This window comes from Schistocerca nitens, chromosome 4 (genome assembly GCF_023898315.1).
Source record: "Schistocerca nitens isolate TAMUIC-IGC-003100 chromosome 4, iqSchNite1.1, whole genome shotgun sequence".
Lineage (NCBI taxonomy): Eukaryota > Metazoa > Arthropoda > Insecta > Orthoptera > Acrididae > Schistocerca > Schistocerca nitens.
Genome location: NC_064617.1, coordinates 443,418,638 through 443,442,868, shown reverse-complemented (window position 1 = coordinate 443,442,868; position 24,231 = coordinate 443,418,638). Strand labels below are relative to the sequence as shown.

The following is a 24,231-nucleotide window of genomic DNA, read 5'->3' as shown; positions in this document are numbered from 1 at the left end:
ACATGTGTCCACGCCCCTAGGAACGCGGATCAACACGTCTGAAACTTCGCTTACTTTAGTAGTTTAGCATATTAAATGATGACGTGACAGTATAATTTGAACGATTTAATGAGAAAGACACGTCCTGTTGGCTTAACCATCTCAGTATTCGAACTTACGTTCTGTCTCTATTGATCTCGTCTCTGATGGGGCGTTAAACACCAAACGTCCCCCATATACGATAGCTGAGACGTAGGGCAACTCTGAGTAACATCTATTCTCTGCTCACACGTGACCGTGGTAATTATTATGAATGAGTTCGGCCAATGAAATACTTCAACGGCCATCTATGTCTGCTAAATATAGCCCAGTCATACTTTTCAGTTATTTATTCACTTGTCAGTTGCTATCGCAACAGAGCAGCCATGCTCAGACTCTAAGTATATGACATGTGAACAGATGCATTAGCCCAACAGCACGTACTTTCATGCGTTAATCCCTGCGTCTTATTGTTGTTGTTGTGGTCTTGAGACTGGTTTCATGCAGCTCTCCATGGTACTCTATCCTGTGCAAGCTTCTTCATCTCCCAGTACCTACTGCAACCAACATCCTTCTGAATCTGCTTTGTGCATTCATCTCTTGGTCTCCCTCTACGATTTTTACCCTCCACGCTGCCCTCCAGTATTAAATTGGTGACCCCTTGATGCCTCAGAACATGTCCTACCAACCGATCCCTTCTTCTAGTCAAGTTGTGCCGCAAACTTCTCTTCTCCCCAATTCTATTCAATAGCTCCTCATTAGTTATGTGATCTACCCATCTAATCTTCAGCATTCTTCTGTAGCACCACATTTCGAAAGCTTCTATTCTCTTCTTTTCCAAACTATTTTTCGTCCATGTTTCACTTCCATACATGGCTACACTCCAAGCAAATACTTTCAGAAACGACTTCCTGACACTTAAATCTATACTCGATGTTAACAAATTTCTCTTCTTCAGAAACTCTTTCCTTGCCATTGCCAGTCTACATTTAGATCCTGTCTACTTCGACCATCATCAGTTATTTTGCTCCCCAAATAGCAAAACTTCTTTACTACTGTAAGTTTCTCATTTCCTAATCTAATTCCCTCAGCATCACCCGACTTAATTCGACTACATTCCATTCACTGTCCATTCCGTTCAACTGCTCTTCCAAGCCCTTTGCTGTCTGTGACAGAATTACAATGTCATCGTTGAACCTTAAAGTTTTTATTTCTTCTCCATGGATTTTAATACCTACTCCGAATTTTTCTTCTGTTTCCTTTACTGCTTGCTCAATATACAGATTGCCCTTCATCTTATCCCAGATTTAACTATTTGCTCTCATTCTCTACGATAATAACTGATTAAGAGACTGTGAGCCGACACACATACGTCTAGTTTAATGGCGTGAACAAAAGTGTCGCAGTGCAGCACAGAAATGTGCAGCACTCCTTTGCTATTAGATCTGTGTGCACTGACTTGCCAAATTCGGCGACGCACTGAAACGAAGAAGAAAGGCAGAAACGTCCCTCCCATTTGTACGTCAGCGGCTACACTAAGTGATGCGTTTTGAAAACGGCGTAAGTGCTTCATTAACACAGTGGCACACTTGCGAAATCTAGTATCAGGTTTATGGTGGCTATTATTTCTTAACTAGTGACGCGACACAACGGTAAACAAGACTGGAAAAACACCTGGTATTCGTTTGAGATGCAGATAGTAGCGATATCAGTGGCATGATGCAACTTTTATCCTTCAAGGTAATGAACCAGCTAACACTTAGCAACACCATTTGCCTCATCTCAACTCTTTATTTGTCCCACAAACTACGTTGAATGTTACGTAATAAATAAATAGTTGGCGGTTACTAAGCAGCTATCCTTGTGCTGAAGCCTTTAAACAAGCAATGAGGTGGGGTTGATTTGGATAAACAGGGTTAGCGTCTTTCATTAACAATCAAAACATCCTCGGCCCGGGTTCGAAACCCGCTACCGTTTAAATTTTGATTAATAAAAAGCCTTGGCGGCCGAAGACTTCCGGCATAAGAGGTTGCCTTCATTCTGTCAACTGTCTTGCCAAAGAGGGCGGAGAAGCGGGCAGATGTTCAGGGCATTCTCTTGTCTTTGGGCTGAGAAACTGCCCCAAAAAGGCGAAATAATCAGCAGTAATCAATTGCATGAGGCTACATAAGGCAATGGACACCACTGCATTAAAGACATGTAAGGTGTATCCACAGGACATGTGGCCTGTAATTGTAAAAGTTTCATGATGATCTCTCCATTGGAAAAAGATTCCGATATACTCCCCCATTCGGATCTGCGGGAGAGGACTGCCAAGGGGGTGGTGGCCATAAGCAAAAGCATAAATAACCAACGAAAGGCTAACGTTCTAAGAGTCGGGGCGAGGAGTGTCAGAAGCCAGAACGTGGTAGGGAAACTAGAAAATCTGAAAAGGGAAATGCAAAGGCTCACTCTACAGATACGAGGGGTCAATGAAGTGAAATGGAAAGGAGACAAGGATTTCTGGTCAGATGAGTGCAGGGTAATATCAACAGCAGAGGAAAATGGTGTAACAGGAGTAGGAATCGTTACGAGTAGGACGGTCAGAGAGTGTGTTACTGTGAACAGTTCAGTGATAGAGTTATTCTTATGAGAAACACTGCAAATCGACACGGACAACGATAGTTTAGGTATTCGTGCCGACGTCGCACACTGAACATGAAGAGACAGAGAAAGTATATGAGGATATTGAAAGGGTAATACAGTACGTTAAGGGAGATGAAAAATCTAATAGTCATGGGGGCTGGAATACAGTGGTAGGAGAAGGAGTAGAAGGAAAGGAATGAGAGATGAGAAATATTAATGGACTTCTGTAATAAATTTCAGCTAGTAATAGCGAATACTGTGTTCAAGAATCACAAGAGGAACATATATACTTGGAAAAGCCCGGGTGGTACGAGAAAATTTTAATTAGATTACATCATGGTCACACAGAAATTCCGAAATCGAGTACTGGATTGTAAGACATACCCAGGAACAGATATAGACCCATATTACCTTGGAGTAGTGATGAAGAATAGGCTGAAGTTTAAGACGTTAGTCGGGAAGAAACAGTACTCAATGAAGTGGGATACGGAAGTGCTAATGAACGACGAGATACACTTGAAGTTATCTAAGGCTGAAGATACAGCAATAAAGAAGTGGTCAGTAGCCAGTATAGTTGAAGAGGACTGGACATCTCTAAAAAGGGCAATCACAGAAGTTGGAAAGAAAAACATAGGTACAAAGAAGGTAACAGAAGAAATTCTTCAGTCTATCGATGAAAGAAGAAAGTAAAACAATGTTCAGGGAAACTGAGGAATACACAAGTCACCGACGAATGAAATAAATAGGAAGTGCAGGGACGCTAAGACGAAATGGCTCCATGAAAAATGTGAAGAAATCGAAAAAGAAATGATTTTCAGAAGGACTGAGCGCAAAGCTAAGTCAAAGCAACCTTCGCTGAAATTAAAAGCGGGAGTGGTAACATTAAGTGTGCAACGGGTATTCCATTGTTAAATGCAGAGGAGACAGCGGACAGGTGGAACGAGTCCTCTATGAGTAGGGTAGGTTTGCCTGATCTGATACAAGAAAAAACCGGAGTAGATTTAGAAATGATAGGGGATTCAGTATTTGAAACACAATTTGGAGGAATTAAGATCAAATATGGCAGAAGGGATAGAAACATTCTATCAGAATTTCTAAAATCATTGGGGGAAGTGGCAACATAGCGACTATTAAAGTTGGTGGGTAGAAGGTATGAGTCTGAGAATTATTTCACAATCAGCTAAATAAATTATGCATCCAAGTTGCTGACATGAATAATATACAGAAGAATGGAAAAGGGAGGATGTATTAGATGACGATGGGGCTTTAGGAAAAGTAAGAGCACCAGAGGGGCAGTTCTAATGCGGTTGTTAACTGAAGCAAGAGAAAAATCCAGACACGTTCGTAGGAATTGTCGACCTGGAAAAAGAGCTCGACAGTGTTAAACGGTGCAAGATGTTCGGAATTCTGAGGTAATCTATAGGGAGAAACGGGCAATATGTACAAGAGCCAAGAGGAAATCATAAGAGTGGACGACGAAGACCGTAGAGCTCATATTAAAACGGGTGTCAGACCCTGTTCATTGTCCACTTCGAAGAAGCAATGGTGGAAATAAAAGAAAGTGTCAGGAGAGGAATTAAAATTAAAGGTGAAGAGATATCAATGATAGATTTCGCCGATGACATTGCTATCCTGAGTGAAAGCGAAGAATAATTACATGATATGCTGAACCGAATGAACTGTCTGATGAGAACAGGATATGGATTGAGAATAAACCGAAGAAAGACGAAAGTAATGACAAGTAACAGAAATGAGAACAGCGAGGAACTTAACTTCAGGATTGTTAGTCACGAAGTAGACGAAGATAAGGAATTCTGCTACCTGGGCAGCAAAATAGCAGAGATGGACGGATCAAGGAGGATATCAACAGCAGACAAGCATTGGAAAAAAGGGCCTAGAGAGCGGTACCACCAAGAATGTTCCACGAATCTCTGTTTTCCATAATCGAACACCTCCATTTCAGCAGGAGCCAGCATTTTATTAGTAAAAGAGTGTACACAGTCTTCTTCTCCTTCCTCTTGTTAATCTTATTCGTCTTCAATTTGAGAAGTATGCTTCTCGTCGATTCTGGTCTTCATCTAGCGATTTTTCCGGGGTATCATTTTCCTTGTATCTACAGTTCAAACTTGTTATGCTGGGTCTTCCTTCTAGTATGTAGTAGTGGTTATTTGTGTTACAATTTGTAACAGTTATTAAGAATACGTAATCGGCTTTCCATAGTTATTAAGATGTTCTTTGATAAGAAACAATGTTACTTCCGTTGTTGTCTAGCAGTCTGGCTTACCTTCGTACTGTTTACTTTCAATAAGTGTAGCTCTAGCAGTCGTCCTTCATAACTCAGTAACTCTGCGTTTATTCCATCCTGTCATGTGTCTTTCCTGTCTTCAACTGTCTTAGAGTTTTATGGAGATGAGCTTTTGTGTTGCTCAGATGTCTTGACTCATTTCCTTCCCGATGTCACCTCTGGAAGTCGCCAGTATAAGCAGCAAGTTTTTTCTTTTTTTAATTTTGTCGTGGTGAGATTGGGCTCTTCCAAAGAATCGACTGGGGCTTTGTTTCAGGATCATAGGTAAAAGCCCACGGTATGTAGATATTTGACAGTGATTATCTGAATGGTAAGCACCTTTACTTTCTTGCTGAATCTAAACATCGATTAGTACACCCTTACCATAATTTTATTTGTTGTATCAGATTATAACTGTACTCTTCGTATATTTATTTACGTCGTTTGATCATTTATTTGCGTTTTTGCAGATAGTATTGATATGAACGCCAAAGGTGCTATACAACTTAAGGCGGACAATTAACATGGCGCTGAGATCTCTACTGAGTATGACTTTCCCATTCTACGGACTGGCCGCCATCAACATGACAAAGTTCATAAAACCGTTGTAGTGGGCCAGAATGAGGCCCGTAATATTTTTCGCGGCTGGCTACTGTACGGAGTCACCTGTCTTCCACTTTCAAACGAAAATTTTAATTACCGAGAGAGGTGGGGCAGTGGTCAGCACGCTGATCTGGCATTCCGGAGAATGAAGGTTCAAACCCGAGTCCGGCCATCCTGATTTACGTTTGCCGCGAGTTCCCTAAATCGCTTCAGGTAAATGCCGGGATGGTTCCTGTGAAAGGGAGCGGCCGACTTCCTTCCCCATTCTTCCCTACCCCGATAGGACCAATAACCTCGCTGTTTGGTCCCCTACCCAGAATCAACGAACCAATCAAAATTTCACTGGCGGCCAAGATTCGGCAAGAATAAAACTGTGAAAGGTTTTCCCATTTACGCAACTGTTACATTGCTCAGTAAGCACAATAAACTTCTTAATAACACAGGCACTGCTTCCTCGTATTTATTCGTCAACATCCGGCCCTCGACTCTCAATGTGTCCTTCATGGATGGGAATATACCTAACGTCCGAGTGCAGGTTGTGACACATGGACGACGACATAAGGCATTTTGGGTCTGGCCGTGCACTGGTAGCAGAAGCGGTGAAGGCGACGTCTTAAAGCGAGAAATCTGGGGACCGAGGTCCGGTCCGGCACAAATTTTCGCCGTCACCCTTCCAATACACAGCCGATTTGGTTCATATTTGCAGTTTCGAATACATTTCATCCCAAACAACACAGTTTAATCTTATTGAGTAACAAACCCCTTATCTCACAGGAAACTGTTCCAGAAAAGTATATTGACTCAGATATTTATTAAAAGTATCACACCTGTGTATAGAATTTAATCGTTCATAAATTATTTGTTCAAACATACGTTCATCGTTCTAAAAAAAGTCTCTGTATGTTGCAGCTTCCCTGTGGAATGGTTCGCCGCCGAGATGCAGAACAACCCGGAACTGGCTCGCATGATCGTCAGCAAGTTCGTGGACGCTAACCAGGATGGAGAACTGACGGCGGAGGAACTCCTCAGGCCCACTTACTGAGTCCCCCACCTGATACCTACACATGCCATAGGCATATTAAGAAACTCCCAAACCTCTGAGTCACTTGTTTGTAATGTCGACATATGTGTATCGTTATGTTCCAATAAAATAACTTTCAATGTTTCGTAATAACTTTCCTCTCATTTTGTTTGCAGATTCAGACCAGATCCCTAGCCTTCTAGAAAGTGGTAGCACTTCATTGCCTGAGTGGATCTTTTAAAAAATTTAAACATTTACACTCTCCTGTTCCTTTCCTTGCATGCTCTTTTACGGCATAACGAATATTTGAAGCGGATTATTTATAGCGCAGTGTTAGACTGAAACTCGTGTTCATGTCTTGCAAGGCAGTTGAGTGTTGTGAAAACATTACATTTCCTACCTACATATTGATAATTATAGTTTAAGTCTCATACTTTCTTCCGAGTGATAAAATACGAATAACTGAAAATATACTAAGATCTTGCCTAATGTTTAAGAACCTCTAGCTATTCTATGTATTTCAACTTGTTCTATCATACTTAAGAAAATAATAGAGAGATGAGAAACGTTTTTCTTGATGTAACTATGGCATGTGTACATACACAGCTGAGAAAACCTTGAACAGTAGACTATATTTTTATCAGTTATTTGGGAAATAGTAAAACCTCCTGTAGAAAACATTCCTTAGTAACTTGTCGTTTCCTTTCTTTACATATGTGACTTCTCTAATTAGAATGAGATTTTGTTTGTAGTAGAACTGTTACTAAGATAAAGTTTCCAGTACATTCTAGTTCTTTTAAAAATGTACATCTAACAAATGATCAAATAAAATATTACCTGAAGTATGTAATATGTGTATGTTGTAAATAATTTGTAGAGGGATTATTTTCGCACAGATTGCTGGAATATATTCCTGTTAAGGGCAGATATTCTAAAAAAAATAGGTAGTGTGGAAGATTCGCGTCAGCCTTCCTGCTATGTATCATAATTCTCTCAAACGACTGGATTTAGAGTACGAGAGGAAGTAAGACACAAATTAGGTAAGATAAATATAACTTCGTGTATGTTCTGTACAGGCCGTTTAGTTGAAAATAAAACAAAAATTCTGTTAACCAACTTCCATTTTTCTTTCATGTCCAACGAACTGTTCTGATTTAAAGTGAGTGTATTATGTAGAGTATACGTACTGCGATAATAAAAATAACTTTGGTCTCAGTGCGTTTTAAGACGTATGCTCTCCATTGGTATCTATAACACATAAGTTCTTTCGACATACAGTGAAAGCATTACATAGAGTCAAAGATGAAGTTAATAGTAGTTACTTCGTAAAATCTACAGTATTGCAAAAATGAAAGGCGTTTCAAAAGCAGTAAGTAGTTGGGAACTATTTTCAGGATAGCGAATTCCTTAAAGGGACTGCTCAAGACGTTGATCCCAATTATCAGGACGTGACAATCGTATTCACTGAATATATTACAGGACCAACTATCCTACACTTCTAAAAGGTAGAAGGTATCGTTACTTCCTCGCAGATGTCAGAATTCTAGCTTAGAGAGCCATCGGAGAGTCGATTTAAGTGTTTCAAAATAAGTTTTGCTCATAATCCCACGTGAATTAGAGCATATCCTCATGAATGATTGCTGAGCTGGAGGTGAAGCACGGCATATACCACCATCCATTGTGGCGCATAAAATGTGCACTGAACGTTTTGCACCATTTGCAAATTTGTGAACGTGTATGGGCTTATATTCAAGTGGAGAAAACGGAAGAATAATCCTCACAGTACTAAAATATATATCTTCACTTTGAATCAAAACTCTCTCAATTCCTAAGCCAAAGCAGTCTGTTCGAGAACCCACATTTGGGAAATCAAAAGTACTAGGTAGCATTGAGTACCGGCTGTGTTTGGAGGATTTCTGCGACACCGCTCTGCAATTTTCAACTGGTCCTAAACATTGTGTGTCAGGTTCATGTCAGCACATACCACAGGCTATTTCATTCGGTCGATTCCAGCCTCCTGGAGAAAGGACTTCATGAAGTGCGTAATAGCGCATTACCGTCTAGAAAGACAGTGGTGACATTACGATAAGGTGATAGGCTTGAAAACCATGTCAGGATGCTGTATAGATCTCTAATTACTTTCGATGGCAACAAGAGCCGTCCGACATCTGTAGATGACCACTGGCCCACAATGTGTCTGTCCACCGCCGTGATGAATGCGTGGACAACTTAATGCCTTGCGCTTGGCTGTTAATGATATTTTAAATTCGTACATGAGAGTAGTATGATATAGAAGCATGGATACATCTCACTGCCGACAAGAAAAGGTAACAGGTAATTATAAAAATGATCATAAAATGTTTTCTTATGACATAAACTGACTTTTATCACATATATTACCTTTGAAAGATAGCTTCAGACCCGAAGGTCATCGCTGGAAAGCATCGAGCTTGGTGACTCAAAACCATGTTACTGTTAATTGTCAATGCAAAGAAATAGTCTACATAATAATAATGAATATAATCTGATTTCGTTAGAAACGTGGACTGCAGGTTCGACTTACAAACACTGATATGATTAAAAAAAAAGACGCTAACATGCTTGTGGCGTCATCAAACCGCCTTCTTCCAACTAATTTAAAAAGGCAAAAAGATTTCATGGATGCAGCACTACTGCCAAAATATAGACATAAATCATTTGGCCTGCTTTATTTATTTCACAGCAGAATTCTAGCTACAAGACTAATACATCCTTCTAGCAGCGAGGTTCCAACAGAAGCATAAGAAAGACTGAAAAGCAGTTCTGTTACTTTTTAACAACAAATATCGAAAAATTTCATACATAATCAAGAGACCGAGTTCCTACTAGGAAGACCTGAAGATTTGCTATACCAACCTAGTAAGACGCCCAGTGGTACTTGTCCCCATCCACATTATTCTATGGTGCTCACCAGACCCAAAATAACTCCTGCACTCAACGGTAAAAGGAACCCGATGCAAATGAACCTGGATCTATATAACACAACGAAACACCTCCAATGGCAGTGAGCACCATTCTGTAGCAGTCTACAAACCGTAAATTCTTAGAAGCGCTCCACAGCTGGTTTCACTGACTGCGGAAAACTATTACAGGGCCCATGTTCGTTTGTTTTGCGTCTCACAAATAGCTGTCGAAATTTTGAATGGCGTAGGTGTGCTACATTCTAATTGAGGAGGAAAGTTAACGTACAGAGAACTCTGTCGATGGAGTGATCAGTGTGCGCGTTGTTGCGTTCACAGCTGGAGACACACAGAACTGAACTACATTGAGAATGCTAATTTACTTGTACCTCCAGTACATAGATGGCTGTATGTAGCGCTTTCCTTCGATCGAAAGAATACTGGGGAACAGGTTTAATATAAAAAACAAGAATTACAAATAATTCAGGTAAAGAAAATGTGTAATACTTTCTCGAGCGGTTTATAGTAAGAACCGCGGTAGCAAACTGTACCACGACTGTAAAGCGATTTTTCAACCTCCTAGCAGGAAAGGATTTCTTCCTTCACAAACACAGCTTTCGTTGTGTGTGAGTCTTGCTTGTTAAATGTTTGTGTGAATAACACATGCGCTGGAAGTTCTGGGCCTTTAAAGTGGCTGGGAGTTATGTGAGTGAAAATCTTTTACGAGTTTCAAATATTTTTATTAGGCAACTCAACAAATCCGAGAGTACGTATAACAAGAAACATAAGTAAAACAGCCAGCACTCAAATCACAAAACGCAAATTTACAATATACTACAAAAGTACAGAATACCATAAACAATTATGCAGGTTTTAAAAGAACGACAAGAAAGACGAAACATAAGCAGATATTAGCCCTGCACTCAATATGCAGAAAGTGCCCCAGCAGAAGCTTTCACCCCAAATCAAACTATACAATCAATAACAACAAGTCGTAAATACAGTAGATGATAAAACACACTGACCCAGATTAGCGTTACTGGTCACAGACCACAATAAATAACGTTAATGATTCAGCTAACGCCAGCAGTAAAAGAAATAAAAATAGGAACAGACTAAACACTCGTTGAGCGTAATTCACAGTGAAATACATATGCTTATGGTATAATACATCAGGCTCTATAGAGGCCTCCCCATTAATGAAATGAAACGGGTAGCATAATTTAAACTGAAACACAGACACACACACACACACACACACACACACACATACACACACACACAATCACACAAACACACACACACTCATCTGGACAACAAAGGCTTTCACTAAATACAAATGATATAATCTTTTCTGTCATTACCGACTACAAACCGTAGCTTGTAAGTTGTGAGTAACGCCTACCCTGGATCCACAAAGCCAAGCACTTTCCATTACCCCACACAGAAAACAATGTCCCCTGATGACAGCGAGCCGCTTCAAGCCCAGAGCTCCACAAGGCTGTCTCCACTGTTTTGCTGCACCAACAGCCTACCCCCACCTTGTCCAGTTTGCCACTCAGATAGTCGGTGGCCATGTGCATACTCCACTTCTCTGCTGAAGTCCTCGCATTTACGGCGACAGCGGACGCCCCATCCTCCAACTACACGTGTCCGCTGGCACTGGCCAAGTCCCTGAGCTAGAAAATGCAGGGATATAAGACCAGGCAGCATGCCAAGGTCGTCACGGTGCCACAGACCAAGTCTTCTCGCGCTCTTACCGAGGCCTCTGGCGCTGGCTTCCAGTTGACGCCACCTCTTTCACTCAGCTCCAACTCGCTCTCCGCTGCCCGACACGAGCACTGCTAACCTCGCCGTGGCACTGCATTCATCACACTATCAAGTTTGCACATCCTCTGGCGGTGGAGGACCACATGACCAGCACTGGCGCCAACTGCCAAGCGGAGAGAGAATTCAGTGCCGTGAAATGCTAATTTCTGGCACGGATGACTGCGAAACTAGGGTGGAGAGTGAAGCGTTGTATTAGTGCTTCTGAGAGGAGATAGTCAAGGAAGAGGATTAAATAATGTAGTAGCATTTTGCCTATTGTTCTCATTAGTGCTACCCTCTCCTTTCTACAGCTCTCGTCCCTCTTCCAAGAGTAATATCTGGTGACAGTCTGTCACCGCATCTGCTCCTTTAGTTAGTCATATTTGATGGAAAATATTTTTTCAACACCAAAATTAGAACCGGCTAGAAACAAGTAAATCACTAACATACAGTGCCTGAAATCGAACTAGTATACCCTTTTAGAAGTTTCCAACTCATTCAAGATTAATTGATACATAGTGCATGAAATGATTACATTTACAGATTAATAGCACAAGTGATTCTGTGGTACCAGATATCGTCCCATGCTGAAAGACCCATATTAGTGCTTGGTGTAACCTCCACTGCAGAAATGCTGGCTCTGACTCTGGCAAATAGTCGATCGTACAGATGGCGAATACTGCCCTCGGATACCACGCCTGCTCGATTTGTTCCCTTGGTTCTGTAAAAGTTGTTGGCTGACGAGTCGCAAATGTCACTTCTTGTCCGATCATACACGTGCCCAAGTGGAGACAAGTCCAGATATCGTGCTGACCACTTGCTGCCCGTCTTGCTGAGTTTCACAGGCAGTGTGTGGGCGAGCATATTATCCTGTTGGAATAACACTTTCCTGTTGCAAGAATGGCACAAGAACGGGTCTAACAACACACTCCAAGTATCGAGTGCTGGACATCGTCGGCTCCAGAGACATTGAAGGTGAACTAGTGTTGTAGTTTTTCACATCACAGATCATATTGTATGGGATGGGCCCTGTGTGTCACGGACGAATGCACTCTACGAGAGAGAGCTCACCAGGTCTACGTAGTACGCGCGAACGGCTATCACTTGGGTACAGGTAAAACCTGCTTTCATCGCTGAAGACCACAGCGCGCCATTCCATCTTCCAAGTAATCCTTTGGCGGCACCAATCGAGTCTTGCACGTCCATGTTGTGGCGTGGGTGCAAGATGGGCTAGAGGTGTGCATGCCCGCAGCCACAATGTTAATGATCGGTTCGCAACAGTTAGTGCTGAGACTCCTGGATTCACAAGCCACCTGGTCTGTGCTGTGGTAGCAGTACATCTACCACTGCTGCCCTTACAGTATGACTAACCTGAGGGCGTCTGTACTGCGTGGAAGTCCAGAGCCCCGGCTACTGATGTGAGAATGTTCACGTGACCATTTGTAGCAGCATCGTTGCGCAACTGATGCAGCACGTACAACTTGTGTGGCAGTCCTCCGACAGGGCAACTCGCCACTCGGAAGGCTACAATTTGACCCCTTCTAAACTAGCTACATTGGCTGTAGGATGCACGAGTGTGCCTCCGTGCCTTGGTTGCCTGAATGATACACTTGTTTGCGGCACACTGAGATTTCCGGCTGTGAGCAATCCCTGTTAAAGGGTAGACACAAACTGCGCTCTGGTAGCTATGACACTATGCTATCAGTTGGCGAACGACGTTCAAACCATTGTCTATTTCTCCTCCCCCCCCCCCCCCCCCCCAGGTGGCATATGCCATCATCGAGTCAAAATCAATGTCGTCTTTCCAGTTGTACTATTTCTTTTCTGGATGTGTATTAGCTTGCGTTACTGAAATCAGTCATTTTGGCTGAATGGAGCAACTCTGAATCAAGATAAGTAATAATTGGTTCGTATAGCCACTAACCGCAACCACTGGCAGCGTCCTTGTTACTTGAACTACATTGCGAATAAACATACACAAAAGTAACTTAGTTCAAAAAGAGACGTCTCTCAAACAAGTATACTCACTAACTAGTACATACAGACCTGCATGTTATGTATATCAGTACCAGAAAATTCACCTAACATCCACAAGAAACGTCTGAAAGTTTGCCGTCAATGATCATTTCCATAATGAAGATAGTCTAATGCATTTCTAACCACTTACTCCACATGTTACATTTTAGACAATTAGGGCCCGATGTTCACAAAGAAACGAAATGGAATACGAAAAAAATTATCCCGTTAGTTTACTGTCAACATCACCTTGTAAAAAAAGTAAAAAAAAAAAAAACTGGTGACGTCGTTCAACCTAGGCAGATCGAGATCCTTAAAAGGTGGAACAAAATTTCATTACCTGATTAATCGAAGATGTCACTTACAGCTTGACATTGCCCACCCTCATACATTTTGAATGAAAACAAGCACGAGCAGCAGCGAGAAGAAACTTAAAGAAACTATTTACTGTCACAACTGTGAGCAGGAATCTCTGAAAGGGATGCGGGTGTGAATGTAAGGGACACCTGAGGAAGTCAAGCTCTCATACATTCAGAGCTCCAACAGTACTAGCAAGTCGTACGTTGCACCACATTTACTCAAGATAAACTTCGTGTCACGTTAAAGTCTACCCACCAAACTGCATTTTAACATGGCCTGACAAACGTTAGTTTTGACTGTAATCGAAATATGTTCGACTCACGGATAGCACGATACACGTTACGGCAGACTGTGTGGCAGCCTATTTGAAATGGTGGTGAGCTAGTATCTGGCTGTGGTAAGGTGCTGAGCATAAGCAAAACAATACTTTGAACACATTTATTTCTATAGAGGTGAAGTTTAACGTGAGAAAGGGTGAGCAATACTTACGCACCACAAAGGTCCAATTTTACATAAACAGCTACAAATCACTAGTCTCACGGGAACGCTACAAGCAAGTTAGCAAAACTTTAAATTACGGCTTCTCTAATAGTACAGAGAATTGCTTTTTTTGTTTATAGCCAAATTAAGTCTTTGAGTCCTATGAGAGTAGGAAATGGTTCCAGAATCACTTACTGGATCTCACAATAGGTTTGGCTACCTGGAAATTAGCATTACAAAGACCAAAATGTGCATAAGCTTTAATAATTAAACAGCTTTCAAGGTAACAGAATACAGAACCTCTATACAAGCTGTAAAATTAGAAAGTCAGAATAAGCAAGAGCAACCAAGGACAAATCAAAAACAAATGATGGGGCTGAAACGATTGGATTGACAAATTAAGTGTTACTGGCTTGAGCTCGGCCTGACCCGATCCGTTGCTACATTCAATACAGGTCCTGAAACAAACACACAGAAAATACGTTTAATTTACTTAAGATATAAATGACAAACAGCACAAGAGCAACCGTGAATAAAAAATGACGACACAATACTGAGTCCGTCTGACTCGCAGGTACTTGGGGTAAACATAGCAAATTTATATAATTAAATAAGTTATGACACATACAGATAGGCCTTTTAATCTTAACTGACAATGAAAGATATTAAATATACCTTAACCTGTAGAGTACATGAGCCAGTAGAACAGGAAAGGCAATTAAATGAAAAAATTTAAAGGACCGAAATGTAGAAAATATACGCACCAGTAGTGCAGGTGAAAGCAGGTACTCACAAACAGAACAAGGTATAATGGAAGCTCTGTTGCAATCGAATAAATTTTTAACTCCGACAGGTCCTTATTACCGTGATGCTCATCCACGCTAAAGATTTCGGCCAAAACAACAGCTAGCCGTGTAGTCCATATCAGCTTATGACAATAATATCAAACGAAATTCAATATCAAAAGCACGGAGGTCTTCATGAACTATGGCGGATACCTTAACACAAACAAAAAATGGCACTGACCAGTTATTCCTGCATCAGACCTAGAAGAATGAAGGCCGGTGTATCTAACCACGCCAAACAATCTAGCTATCAGGAAAGAGGCCTAGTTAAATTCCAGAGTACGGCTCGCTACCGCACAAGCAGAATGAAGTAGAGACCATCCAGTAGGCCCAGGCACGCTCCTCAAAGTAAACATCCGCCACCCAGACTCTCGAGCAAACCTCAACGACTACCAAGCTTCGGTCGCAGTCCAGAGAGGCTCCTTCGCTGACAAACAACCCCTAGCAGACAGACCTCTAGTACGAGGTCCACAGGCGCTTAAATCCCCCTCGAGGCGCTGCAAGGGCCTCACCTACCGAGAGCCAAAGAAAGCATGCGTTGGTAACGAAACCCAAAGATGTTCCACAACTAATTACTGTCATTCAGGAATTATAACAATAGACTTTAGCAGCCGTGTTAGCCTTTCAAGCGAGGCTCGAAATCTGTTTTTCCTTATGGCGGTTGAAAACAGTCAAGATACATACAACGCAACTTCTTGGGATTCGAGAAGCATCCATCTTACATACATGCAAAAATTCTTTCCACATGTATAGTTTGTAAACACATTATGCATAGCTGCACCTTGTGAATGCTGCCTGTGGTGACATATTCCATTGAACCATCTTTGGGGACACTTTTCTATTGCGCCAAGACTCGTCTACTGTCACAACCCACGTGCTTCTATGTGTGGCGTCAGAGAGAAATAATGTGACGTACTGTAACGCTGATCAACAAGGAAAGGTTCAGTGGTGAACCTGATCAATTCCCAACACTGCTACGGTTAAAAGAAACAGCGTTTGTGAGGATCAACTACATCACGAGGGAGGATTAAAGTTGTTACTAGCAGTATCGACGTTCCACGTTCGACATCCGATGTCCGACCTCTGGAAAATATACACAATTGTCAGTTAATAGACTGCTCCCAATTGGTCCCCTGTAATGTACACAAGAATCGTCTCAAAGTAAAAGGTAAAAACAGGGTAACATTCCAGAGAACAGAGAAAAGTTTGTGAAGTGTCTCTCCAAAAAAAAAGTAAAAAACACAGAAAACAGAAAGTCAAGTTATTCGGAAACGAATGTACTTTTCTAACTTCAACGGACCGTCTCTCACATCAAACACCAGCTTCAGTGAACTTATAGCTGTAGGGAACTTCTTCGTTCCTTAACTTACCAGTACATCGAATTTCCAACATTAAAAACGGTGTAAGACACGGATGTAGTCTGTCGCCCCTACTGTTCAATCTCTACATCGAAGAAGCAATGATGAAAATAGAACAAAGGTTCAGGAGTGAAATTAAAATACAAGGCGAAAGGATATTAATAATACGATTCACTGATGACATTGCTATCCTGAGTGAAAGTGAAGGAGAATTTTATGATCTGCTGAACGGAATGAATAGCCTAATGAGTGCACAATACGGACTAAGAGTAAATCGAAGAAACACGAAAGTAATTTGAGGTTAGCAGAAATGAGAACTACGAGAAACTTAACATCAAGGTTGATGGTTACGAAGCAGATGAAGTTAATGAATCCTGCTACCTAGACAGCAAAATAACCAACGGAGCAATGGTGACATCAAAAGCAGACTAGCATAAAAAAGGGCATTCCTGGCGAAGAGAAGTCTACTAGCAGCCTTAATTTGAGGAAGAAATTTCTGAAAAAGTACGTTTGGAGCACACCATTGTATGGCAGTGAAACATGGACTGGGAGATAACCGGAACAGAAGAGAATCGAAACATTTGAGGTGTGGTGCTACTGATAGGAAAAACTTTCGCAATACCACGCAAAACCTGCGACAGAAACACTCAAACTTTACCCTACACCTACAAGCTAGGAGGAAACAGGCTGGGGTGTGAGGTATTATCTTTATTCTTTTTGGTAGGAAATATTCAAGTGACTAGATGCTGGTGTTGGACAGAGAGCAGTTTAAAAAGTATATTACCTGCAAGCATGCAGCATCTACAGCTTTTTGACATTAGAGTTCACTACACACACCTATTAAAAATCACCCTACAGCCCAGTTAATGGAAGCCAATACACGCTATCACAGCTGATGGAAAAAATGCGTCACAGTTCTAATTACACTTCGAAATTGTCGTTAAAAAATCAGCACTCATATTGAACGGGTCATAATGAAGCACAAGTACTGGGGAAAATCGTCCGCCTGAAAGACTGCAGAGGGGGTGGTAATTGAACGTGCGCTCCCCTCCAAGTACAATCACAAACTGCCGAAAGCTGATGCCCTCTCTCCATCTATAGGATGGACTGAGGGAGGGAGCTATTCCACCAGCAGTCTCACGACATGTGCTGGCCGCCGTCCTCCTTGAGATGATGGTCTTTCTCAAATACAAAAGCAGGTTTAGTTAACTAAACAATAGAAGATAAAAGGGCGGCTCTCCGAAATGCATCTTGGTTGTCTAAAGTATAGTGACACAGCTGCCCCTAATGGTTAGGGGTCGCAGCTGCAGCGACGAGCTGTCACAGGCTAGACAGGTCCTCAACGCCTCCAATACGCCTCTCGTTCTGGGATGAAAAGCACTTTTGTTTAATGTCACGTAGGACGCTCCACCTGGAACCAGGGCAGAGCCACGATCTCCTAGAGAACTCACCCGCCGTTCTCCGCTTTACTAATTAACATCAAATCGACTCCTATAATAAAGCAACTATTAAAAAAAGGAATAAAAAAACATTCGAGGCGGTAATAAACGTCCTCTTTCCACGAAAATAGACAAAGCCCATTTTCATTTAGTTTTATGAGCAAAACCGGTATAGCTTTTTATGTTCGACTGCACTCGCATCTCATTATTTTGTGACGTCTACTAAAGTGTACCGCCACCGATCACAAATGATCAGCGGAGACATGCCCACCCTGCGTAAAATCAGGAAAAAAATATCTTCGACTATTTTGATGCGAAAACTACCGATCACCGCAGAATGTCCTCGTTATTTCGAAATAAAATTGATCATAAAATTCACTTTGCATGGCGAGTAATATTTGCTTTTGTTTTTCCTGTAGTCGGATTACACTCACCAAGTGGGTCAAATGGGAATCCGTGGAGGAAACACGATGTTATTTCGAGGAATACTATTGAGAAATGACATCTGAAGCTGACCACAGAGGGATTCTACAGCCCACAACATAAATTTCGCCTAAGGACCTTGCTGTTAAAAAAACCCGATCGTCGCGACTACATTACCTTCACCATGGATAAAAAGCTGTCTTAAAAAGAGTCTACAGGTACACACACGAGGCGCTGATAGTGTTACTCTTTCTGGTAGAAATGCTGTCAGCGATTTGGAATCAAGCCTATCCATTAAACCATTTACTTGCGTTGGATCCTGTAGAGACATCTTTTAATGATTACAGCCACTGGTGAATCATAATCGTGGCACTCTCGAAATGTGTCACATTTTTCGAACCTACCTGCTAAGGATCCCACACAACAGAAACTCCAGCACTGTTTTCAGACAGTCTCTCTGCATCGTGCAACTGCTCCGACGTCTCTCCCCTGTCTTCCCTGCAGCTTAGTCCATGTGGTCGTCCCAATTTAAGTCTGACCTGTATGGAATTTGGAGAGCGCTATAGTTAAGACCTTCAGCATCCTGCAGGGAAGGAGGACGAGCTGACTGTTAAACTTTTTATTTCCACTATTGCAATTTCGGCCTTAGGCCATTATCAAGGGCAGATGTTTTGGCTTTAAGCCATGTCAACTTTATACACGCTGACACATTTATATGTCGTTGTCATTTGCTGTTATATACATTCGTAACGCTGCAAAGAAGTGCGAGCATGTATAAAGTTGAAATGGCTTAAAGCCAAAACATCTGCGGTTGATAAAGGCCTAAGGCCAAAATTGCAATAGTGGAAATAAAAAGATTAACAGTCACTGGCATAAACATGATGTCTTTAAAAAATCGTACATGACTGCGAATCCATGTTGTGAAAATATTATTAGGACAAGCTGAGTTAATGCGACAGGAGCGCGTTTTGACCACTCGGTGGAAATTGAGACACTTTGTCATATCCCAGCCAGCCGTGTACAGTGCATAAGACCAGCGCCAAACGAAGCTTTCCCCTGCAACACGAGTTAGTAGGAGACATAGTACGAGCAGTTATGGTGGTGTTTCTTCTCGGAAAAGTTTGAAAGACTACGCACCATACATGGCATGGAGGAAGGACGAAGGACGAAGATTTTGCGACACATCTCCAAACTACATACAACTATTCCAAAGGAAATCTGCGTCTTTCAGTGTGCTTTCATGTCTATCACCCAAACATATGTGGCGATCCCATTAAATATACAGATATTGCTTCATTGGAGCAGGTGATTCGTGATGGAAGTCGCTTCCACAGACCAAAGTAAGTTTCATCATCTGTACTGTAGGATGACCATATCCAACAGACTTTCAATCACATGAGAGGGTTCCTGTATTGCTCTTCATAAGCAGTTTAATACATTGTTTTTTTCAGTTGTAACACACCCAATCAGTGTACACCGCCACACACTTTGTTTTTTTCTACCATGATTAGAGACCCTTGTTAGCTGCTGCTAAACTGACATTAACACGTTTCGATCCTCTGGCTCTCACAGAAAACTGAACGTCGCATGGCATAAACTATTCAGCTACCACACCACTGGCTGGTAGAAATAAACACAGGAGCGACGTTTCTCATTGACAAAAATGTGGAAGACATCGCAGCAGTTCCAACAACAGCTTTGACCCACACACTTAACCTCATCTTCTCATCGAAAGGATCACGGATTCTCAGTGCTCCACTTCGAAAAGCATTGGTCCTTCATTTCGCACTCATGTACATGATTACTGTTGCGGTGTTGACCACCACCAGAAGGTGCTGTTCACAACATGCGTGAGATAGCACAAATAAAAAGAGGTACTGTTGTCCAATTGGTGAGAAGCAAATTTAGAAAATAAAAGAAATACATGAGTAGGGTATCGAAAACGAATACCGTGTACTTGCCGGTATCGAGCATATGTGGCAATCCTATTAAATATACAGGTATTCATCTATTGAAGCAGGTGGTTAGTGATCGACGTCACTTGCACAGACCGGTGTAAAGTTTCATCACCTGTACTGTATAAGAACCTTCTCCCACATGTTATCAGTCACAGGAGAGGGACCATGTTTCGTTGCTTGATCCACAGCTTTTTCTGCTGTATCACGCTTTGTACATAGCCTTACATTTTTTTTACGCCATTACTTTGACGTCTGTGTCACATTCTAAATGACATTAACACATTTGATCCATCGACTCCCCTAGGAAACTAGACAATGCACGGTGTAACTTCACATTGCGTGGTAATCCACAGCGTACCTGGAAAAGACACCATCGACGTACTGTAATAATAAGCATCATAGTTGATAGTGTGAACAATTTTAGCAATTTTATCATAATTTCAACACAGACCAATGACGCGGCAGCATGCTTACCAATTTCTGTATCAATGCTAAACAGCCCCTCCACTACTTTGCGAGTACCATCAGCAATGTAAGTAGATGACTGTGCAGTATGTACACTCATTGTTAATTCTCGAACATATACACAAAAGTATGTCAGACAGCGACCTACATACCTCCAGCACTTCGATCATAGTGAGTAACTTACGATCTTTCTCTATGTGGATGGGAGTCACAGGGCATTTTCGCATTCTTAGGATAAAGTTAGAGATCGAAAGATCACCTCGCATTGTCTTTGACCAACGCTCCTTGCATCTGACCAGAAGTAGACCTCTACATTCAACGTTTCGTGTAGGAACAGTGCGAACCGAGGCTGTAACTACTGTCCAGCACCCATCCAACAGTACAAGATTTTTCCAGATGCGCGAATGTTGAGGAGTACAGAAGATATGAAACCGTTGTGATGATATAACAGACGGTTAAGAACAAGAAACGGGCAGTTTTCACGCATGATGGAGGTCCAGACGGATGGAGCAGTTCTAAAGTATTGTTCTAGTGTCTGGGGTCATTACCAAGAAGGTATTGGTATGAGAGAACATAAACACAGGCACTCCTAAGGCTACAATATTCTGCACCTAAAACACCCTATAATGTTAGATCGTTGCTGTTTCCGACCTATTAGTCGTATGGAATGCAACACTGTTACTATCCCAATGTAAGAAATATATTTCCAGCGCATGACATACATTCTCCTTGCAGGTTTCTCTACGATAAACTATGGTGATAAACTGTAAAATGAAAAACTACTTCCTTAAAACATTGATCCCTTGTGACGTAAGATATAGCCTTCCAGAGGTGTATAGCCTCCACTATTCACATCCGATGACGGTTCAGATATTATACTATGCTCGTATCAGTCCTATATAAAATGATCTTTAGTAACGGAGAATGACTCTTAAAAGAAAAGATACAAACGCATAGCAGCGTTGTTTGACATGTGAAATTACAAGTCATGCCGCCACTAGCTCCGTAAATAGGACATCTGTCAAGTAGATGTATAGATGTATACGTGGGTACTGTAATACCTCACAAACACCTGTCACTAACTTAGAATCTCCGTAATTACGAAACTGAAGACTCGATTTTATGCCCAAGATGTGGCAGGGGGATGGAGTGCCTCGCATAAATCTTCATTCGTTTAGAGGTATGTATTGAAACAGGATATTCCGTACTTAGAGACAGCTTATTCTAGTCAACACATCATCCAGTTCACATTCAGTTTCACTGAGGATAGCAATGTCATCAGTGAATCTTATCACTGATATACTTTCACCCTGAATTTTAATCCCTCTTTTGAAGTATCCTTTTTTCCCCTCATTGCTTCTTCAGTTTACTGACTGAACAGTGGGGGCGAAAGACTACATTCTTGTCTTACACCCTTCTGAATACGAGCATTTCGTTCTTGGTCTTCAACTCTTGTTGTTCCCTCTTTTGTTGTATGTGGGCGAGTTATCCTACTGGAAAGCACCCACTGGCATGCTGTTCATAAATGGCAGCAGGTCGAATCACCAGACTGACGTACATGTTGCGGCCACATGAAGTAAGCGTTGCTTCACGCAGTGGAGAATGGCAAAACAGTGGCAGCCGGCGACTGAGGCGTTGCGAAGTAAGCGCGGCACAGATAGCCTTGCTGACAGTTGCAGTCTACCAACAAGCTGACGCAAGGACGCACACAGAACGAGCGCCGTGCGAAGCGTGGAGAGTGCTGAGTAAGGAGAAGTGAGGCCAGCACGCTAAGTTACGCTGCAATATACTGCGCGAGTAATAACAAAAAGCTACCACCGAGGGGAAAAAACGTCCTCCTGGCGGATATAAATAGTGGAGCGCAGGCAGCAACAGACAGAAGCCATTGCGAAGCAGTTCGGATCTGAGGATGGACTGGTCCGTGTCCGAATGTTCAATCTTCCTATGTGACGATTCCGGAAGTATGTTCCAGCTCGAAGGTAGTCATCCGTTCGCCGTCAGATGACAACTTCAGCTCTGGGGGTCGGCCCGAGTTCGTTCGGCACCATGACTAACTACAGCGAGAACTTCCAGTTGCCGCTGGAGACAGACGCACGGACTTGACGGCAACCGACTCACGGCGCGTGGTCCGTCCATGACATGACCTAGCGGACATCGCGACTGACGGCTTCCCAGCCGCCGGTGCAGCAGGCGTCGGCAGCTGACCTCACGGCGACGAGTTCATCTCAAGCACAGGGCATCCAGGCTTCAGCGGAGCACTGGTGGCGTTTGTTAAATCTCATTGAGGTGTTGATAAGGGAGTCTTTGTCGTCTGAAAGGCATTTATGACTGACATCAACTCATTACGTCCAATCTCAATGGTAACTAACGCCTACGACCGTTACAGCGTGTATTTAAACCGAACCTGATTTGAATCCTCATCGTGGCGCTGCTAGCGCCAGTCTTATGCGACTGGCTCGAAATATGAATAGACATCACCTTTCAGATGTAGAAAAATGCCTACGTCGCACAACTACTTCTTGGTATTGCATTTTTTTTTCTTCAGTGTATATGAACGAATTATTCATATAAGAGAATATAGCTATTGATAATACTGGGGTTCAATAAGAAGTTCCGTACTGAACCAACGTAAAAACCACAGAGTGCAGAACAGATCCACAGTTCTAAAAAGATTTTATATTACACTTAATATTTGCACAAACATATGCACTGCGCTTATCTGTGCCGGCCGCGGTGGTCTCGCGGTTCTAGGCGCGCAGTCCGGAACCGTGAGACTGCTACGGTCGCAGGTTCGAATCCTGCCTCGGGCATGGATGTGTGTGATGTCCGTAGGTTAGTTAGATTTAAGTAGTTCTAAGTTCTAGGGGACTGATAACCACAGCAGTTGAGTCCCATAGTGCTCAGAGCCATTGAACCATTGCGCTTATCTGTTTGAACCAGCTTGCTTTATAAGACAGTTTTAACTCTAGTACAGCTTTCACTTTAGTACCTACCGGCATGAGGTGCGATTTCGTATTCCACGCTCTCTGATTGCAAATTTGTATGTCAGTCTGGTGATTCGAACTGATTTGCTCCCTTTCATGAACAACATTCCAAGGAGTATTTCCAACAGGATAACGCTCGCCCATATACCACTGTTGTAACCTGACATGTTCTAGAGCGTGTCGTCGTGTTACTTTGGCCTACTCAATCACCACGTCTATATACAGTCGAGCATATATGCGACATCATAGGAAACAACATCAGCGTCATCCACAACCAGCATTAACCGACCGGTATTCAGCTACCAACAGCAATAGGTGTGGAACTCCATCCCACAGACTGACATCCGGAACCTGTACGAGGCTGGCCGGTGTGACTGAGCGGTTATAGGCGCTACAGTCTGCAACCGAGCGACCGCTACGGTCGCAGTTTCGAATCCTGCCTCGGGCATGGATGTGTGTGATGTCCTTAGGTTAGTTAGGGTAAGTAGTTCTAAGTCTAGGGGACTGATGACCTCAGATGTTAAGTCCCATAGTGCTTAGAGCCATTTGAACCAATTTGAATCTGTATGATGCAATTCAACCGGCGTTCCACATTTCCAATGGC

The 24,231-nt window shown here is 42.3% G+C and overlaps 1 protein-coding gene across 1 annotated transcript in view; it reads left to right on the top strand.

Annotated features, from left to right (window-relative positions):
* LOC126251808 (allatotropins-like) overlaps positions 1–6,704 on the top strand; it is a 350,132-nt gene extending 343,428 nt beyond the window's left edge. Inside the window, exon 3 of the mRNA XM_049952452.1 lies at positions 6,440–6,704. Within this exon, the coding sequence (XP_049808409.1) occupies positions 6,440–6,572 (133 nt within the window). The 3' untranslated portion in view covers positions 6,573–6,704. The remainder of the gene's footprint in view (positions 1–6,439) is intronic.
* Positions 6,705–24,231: the final 17,527 nt, after the last annotated feature.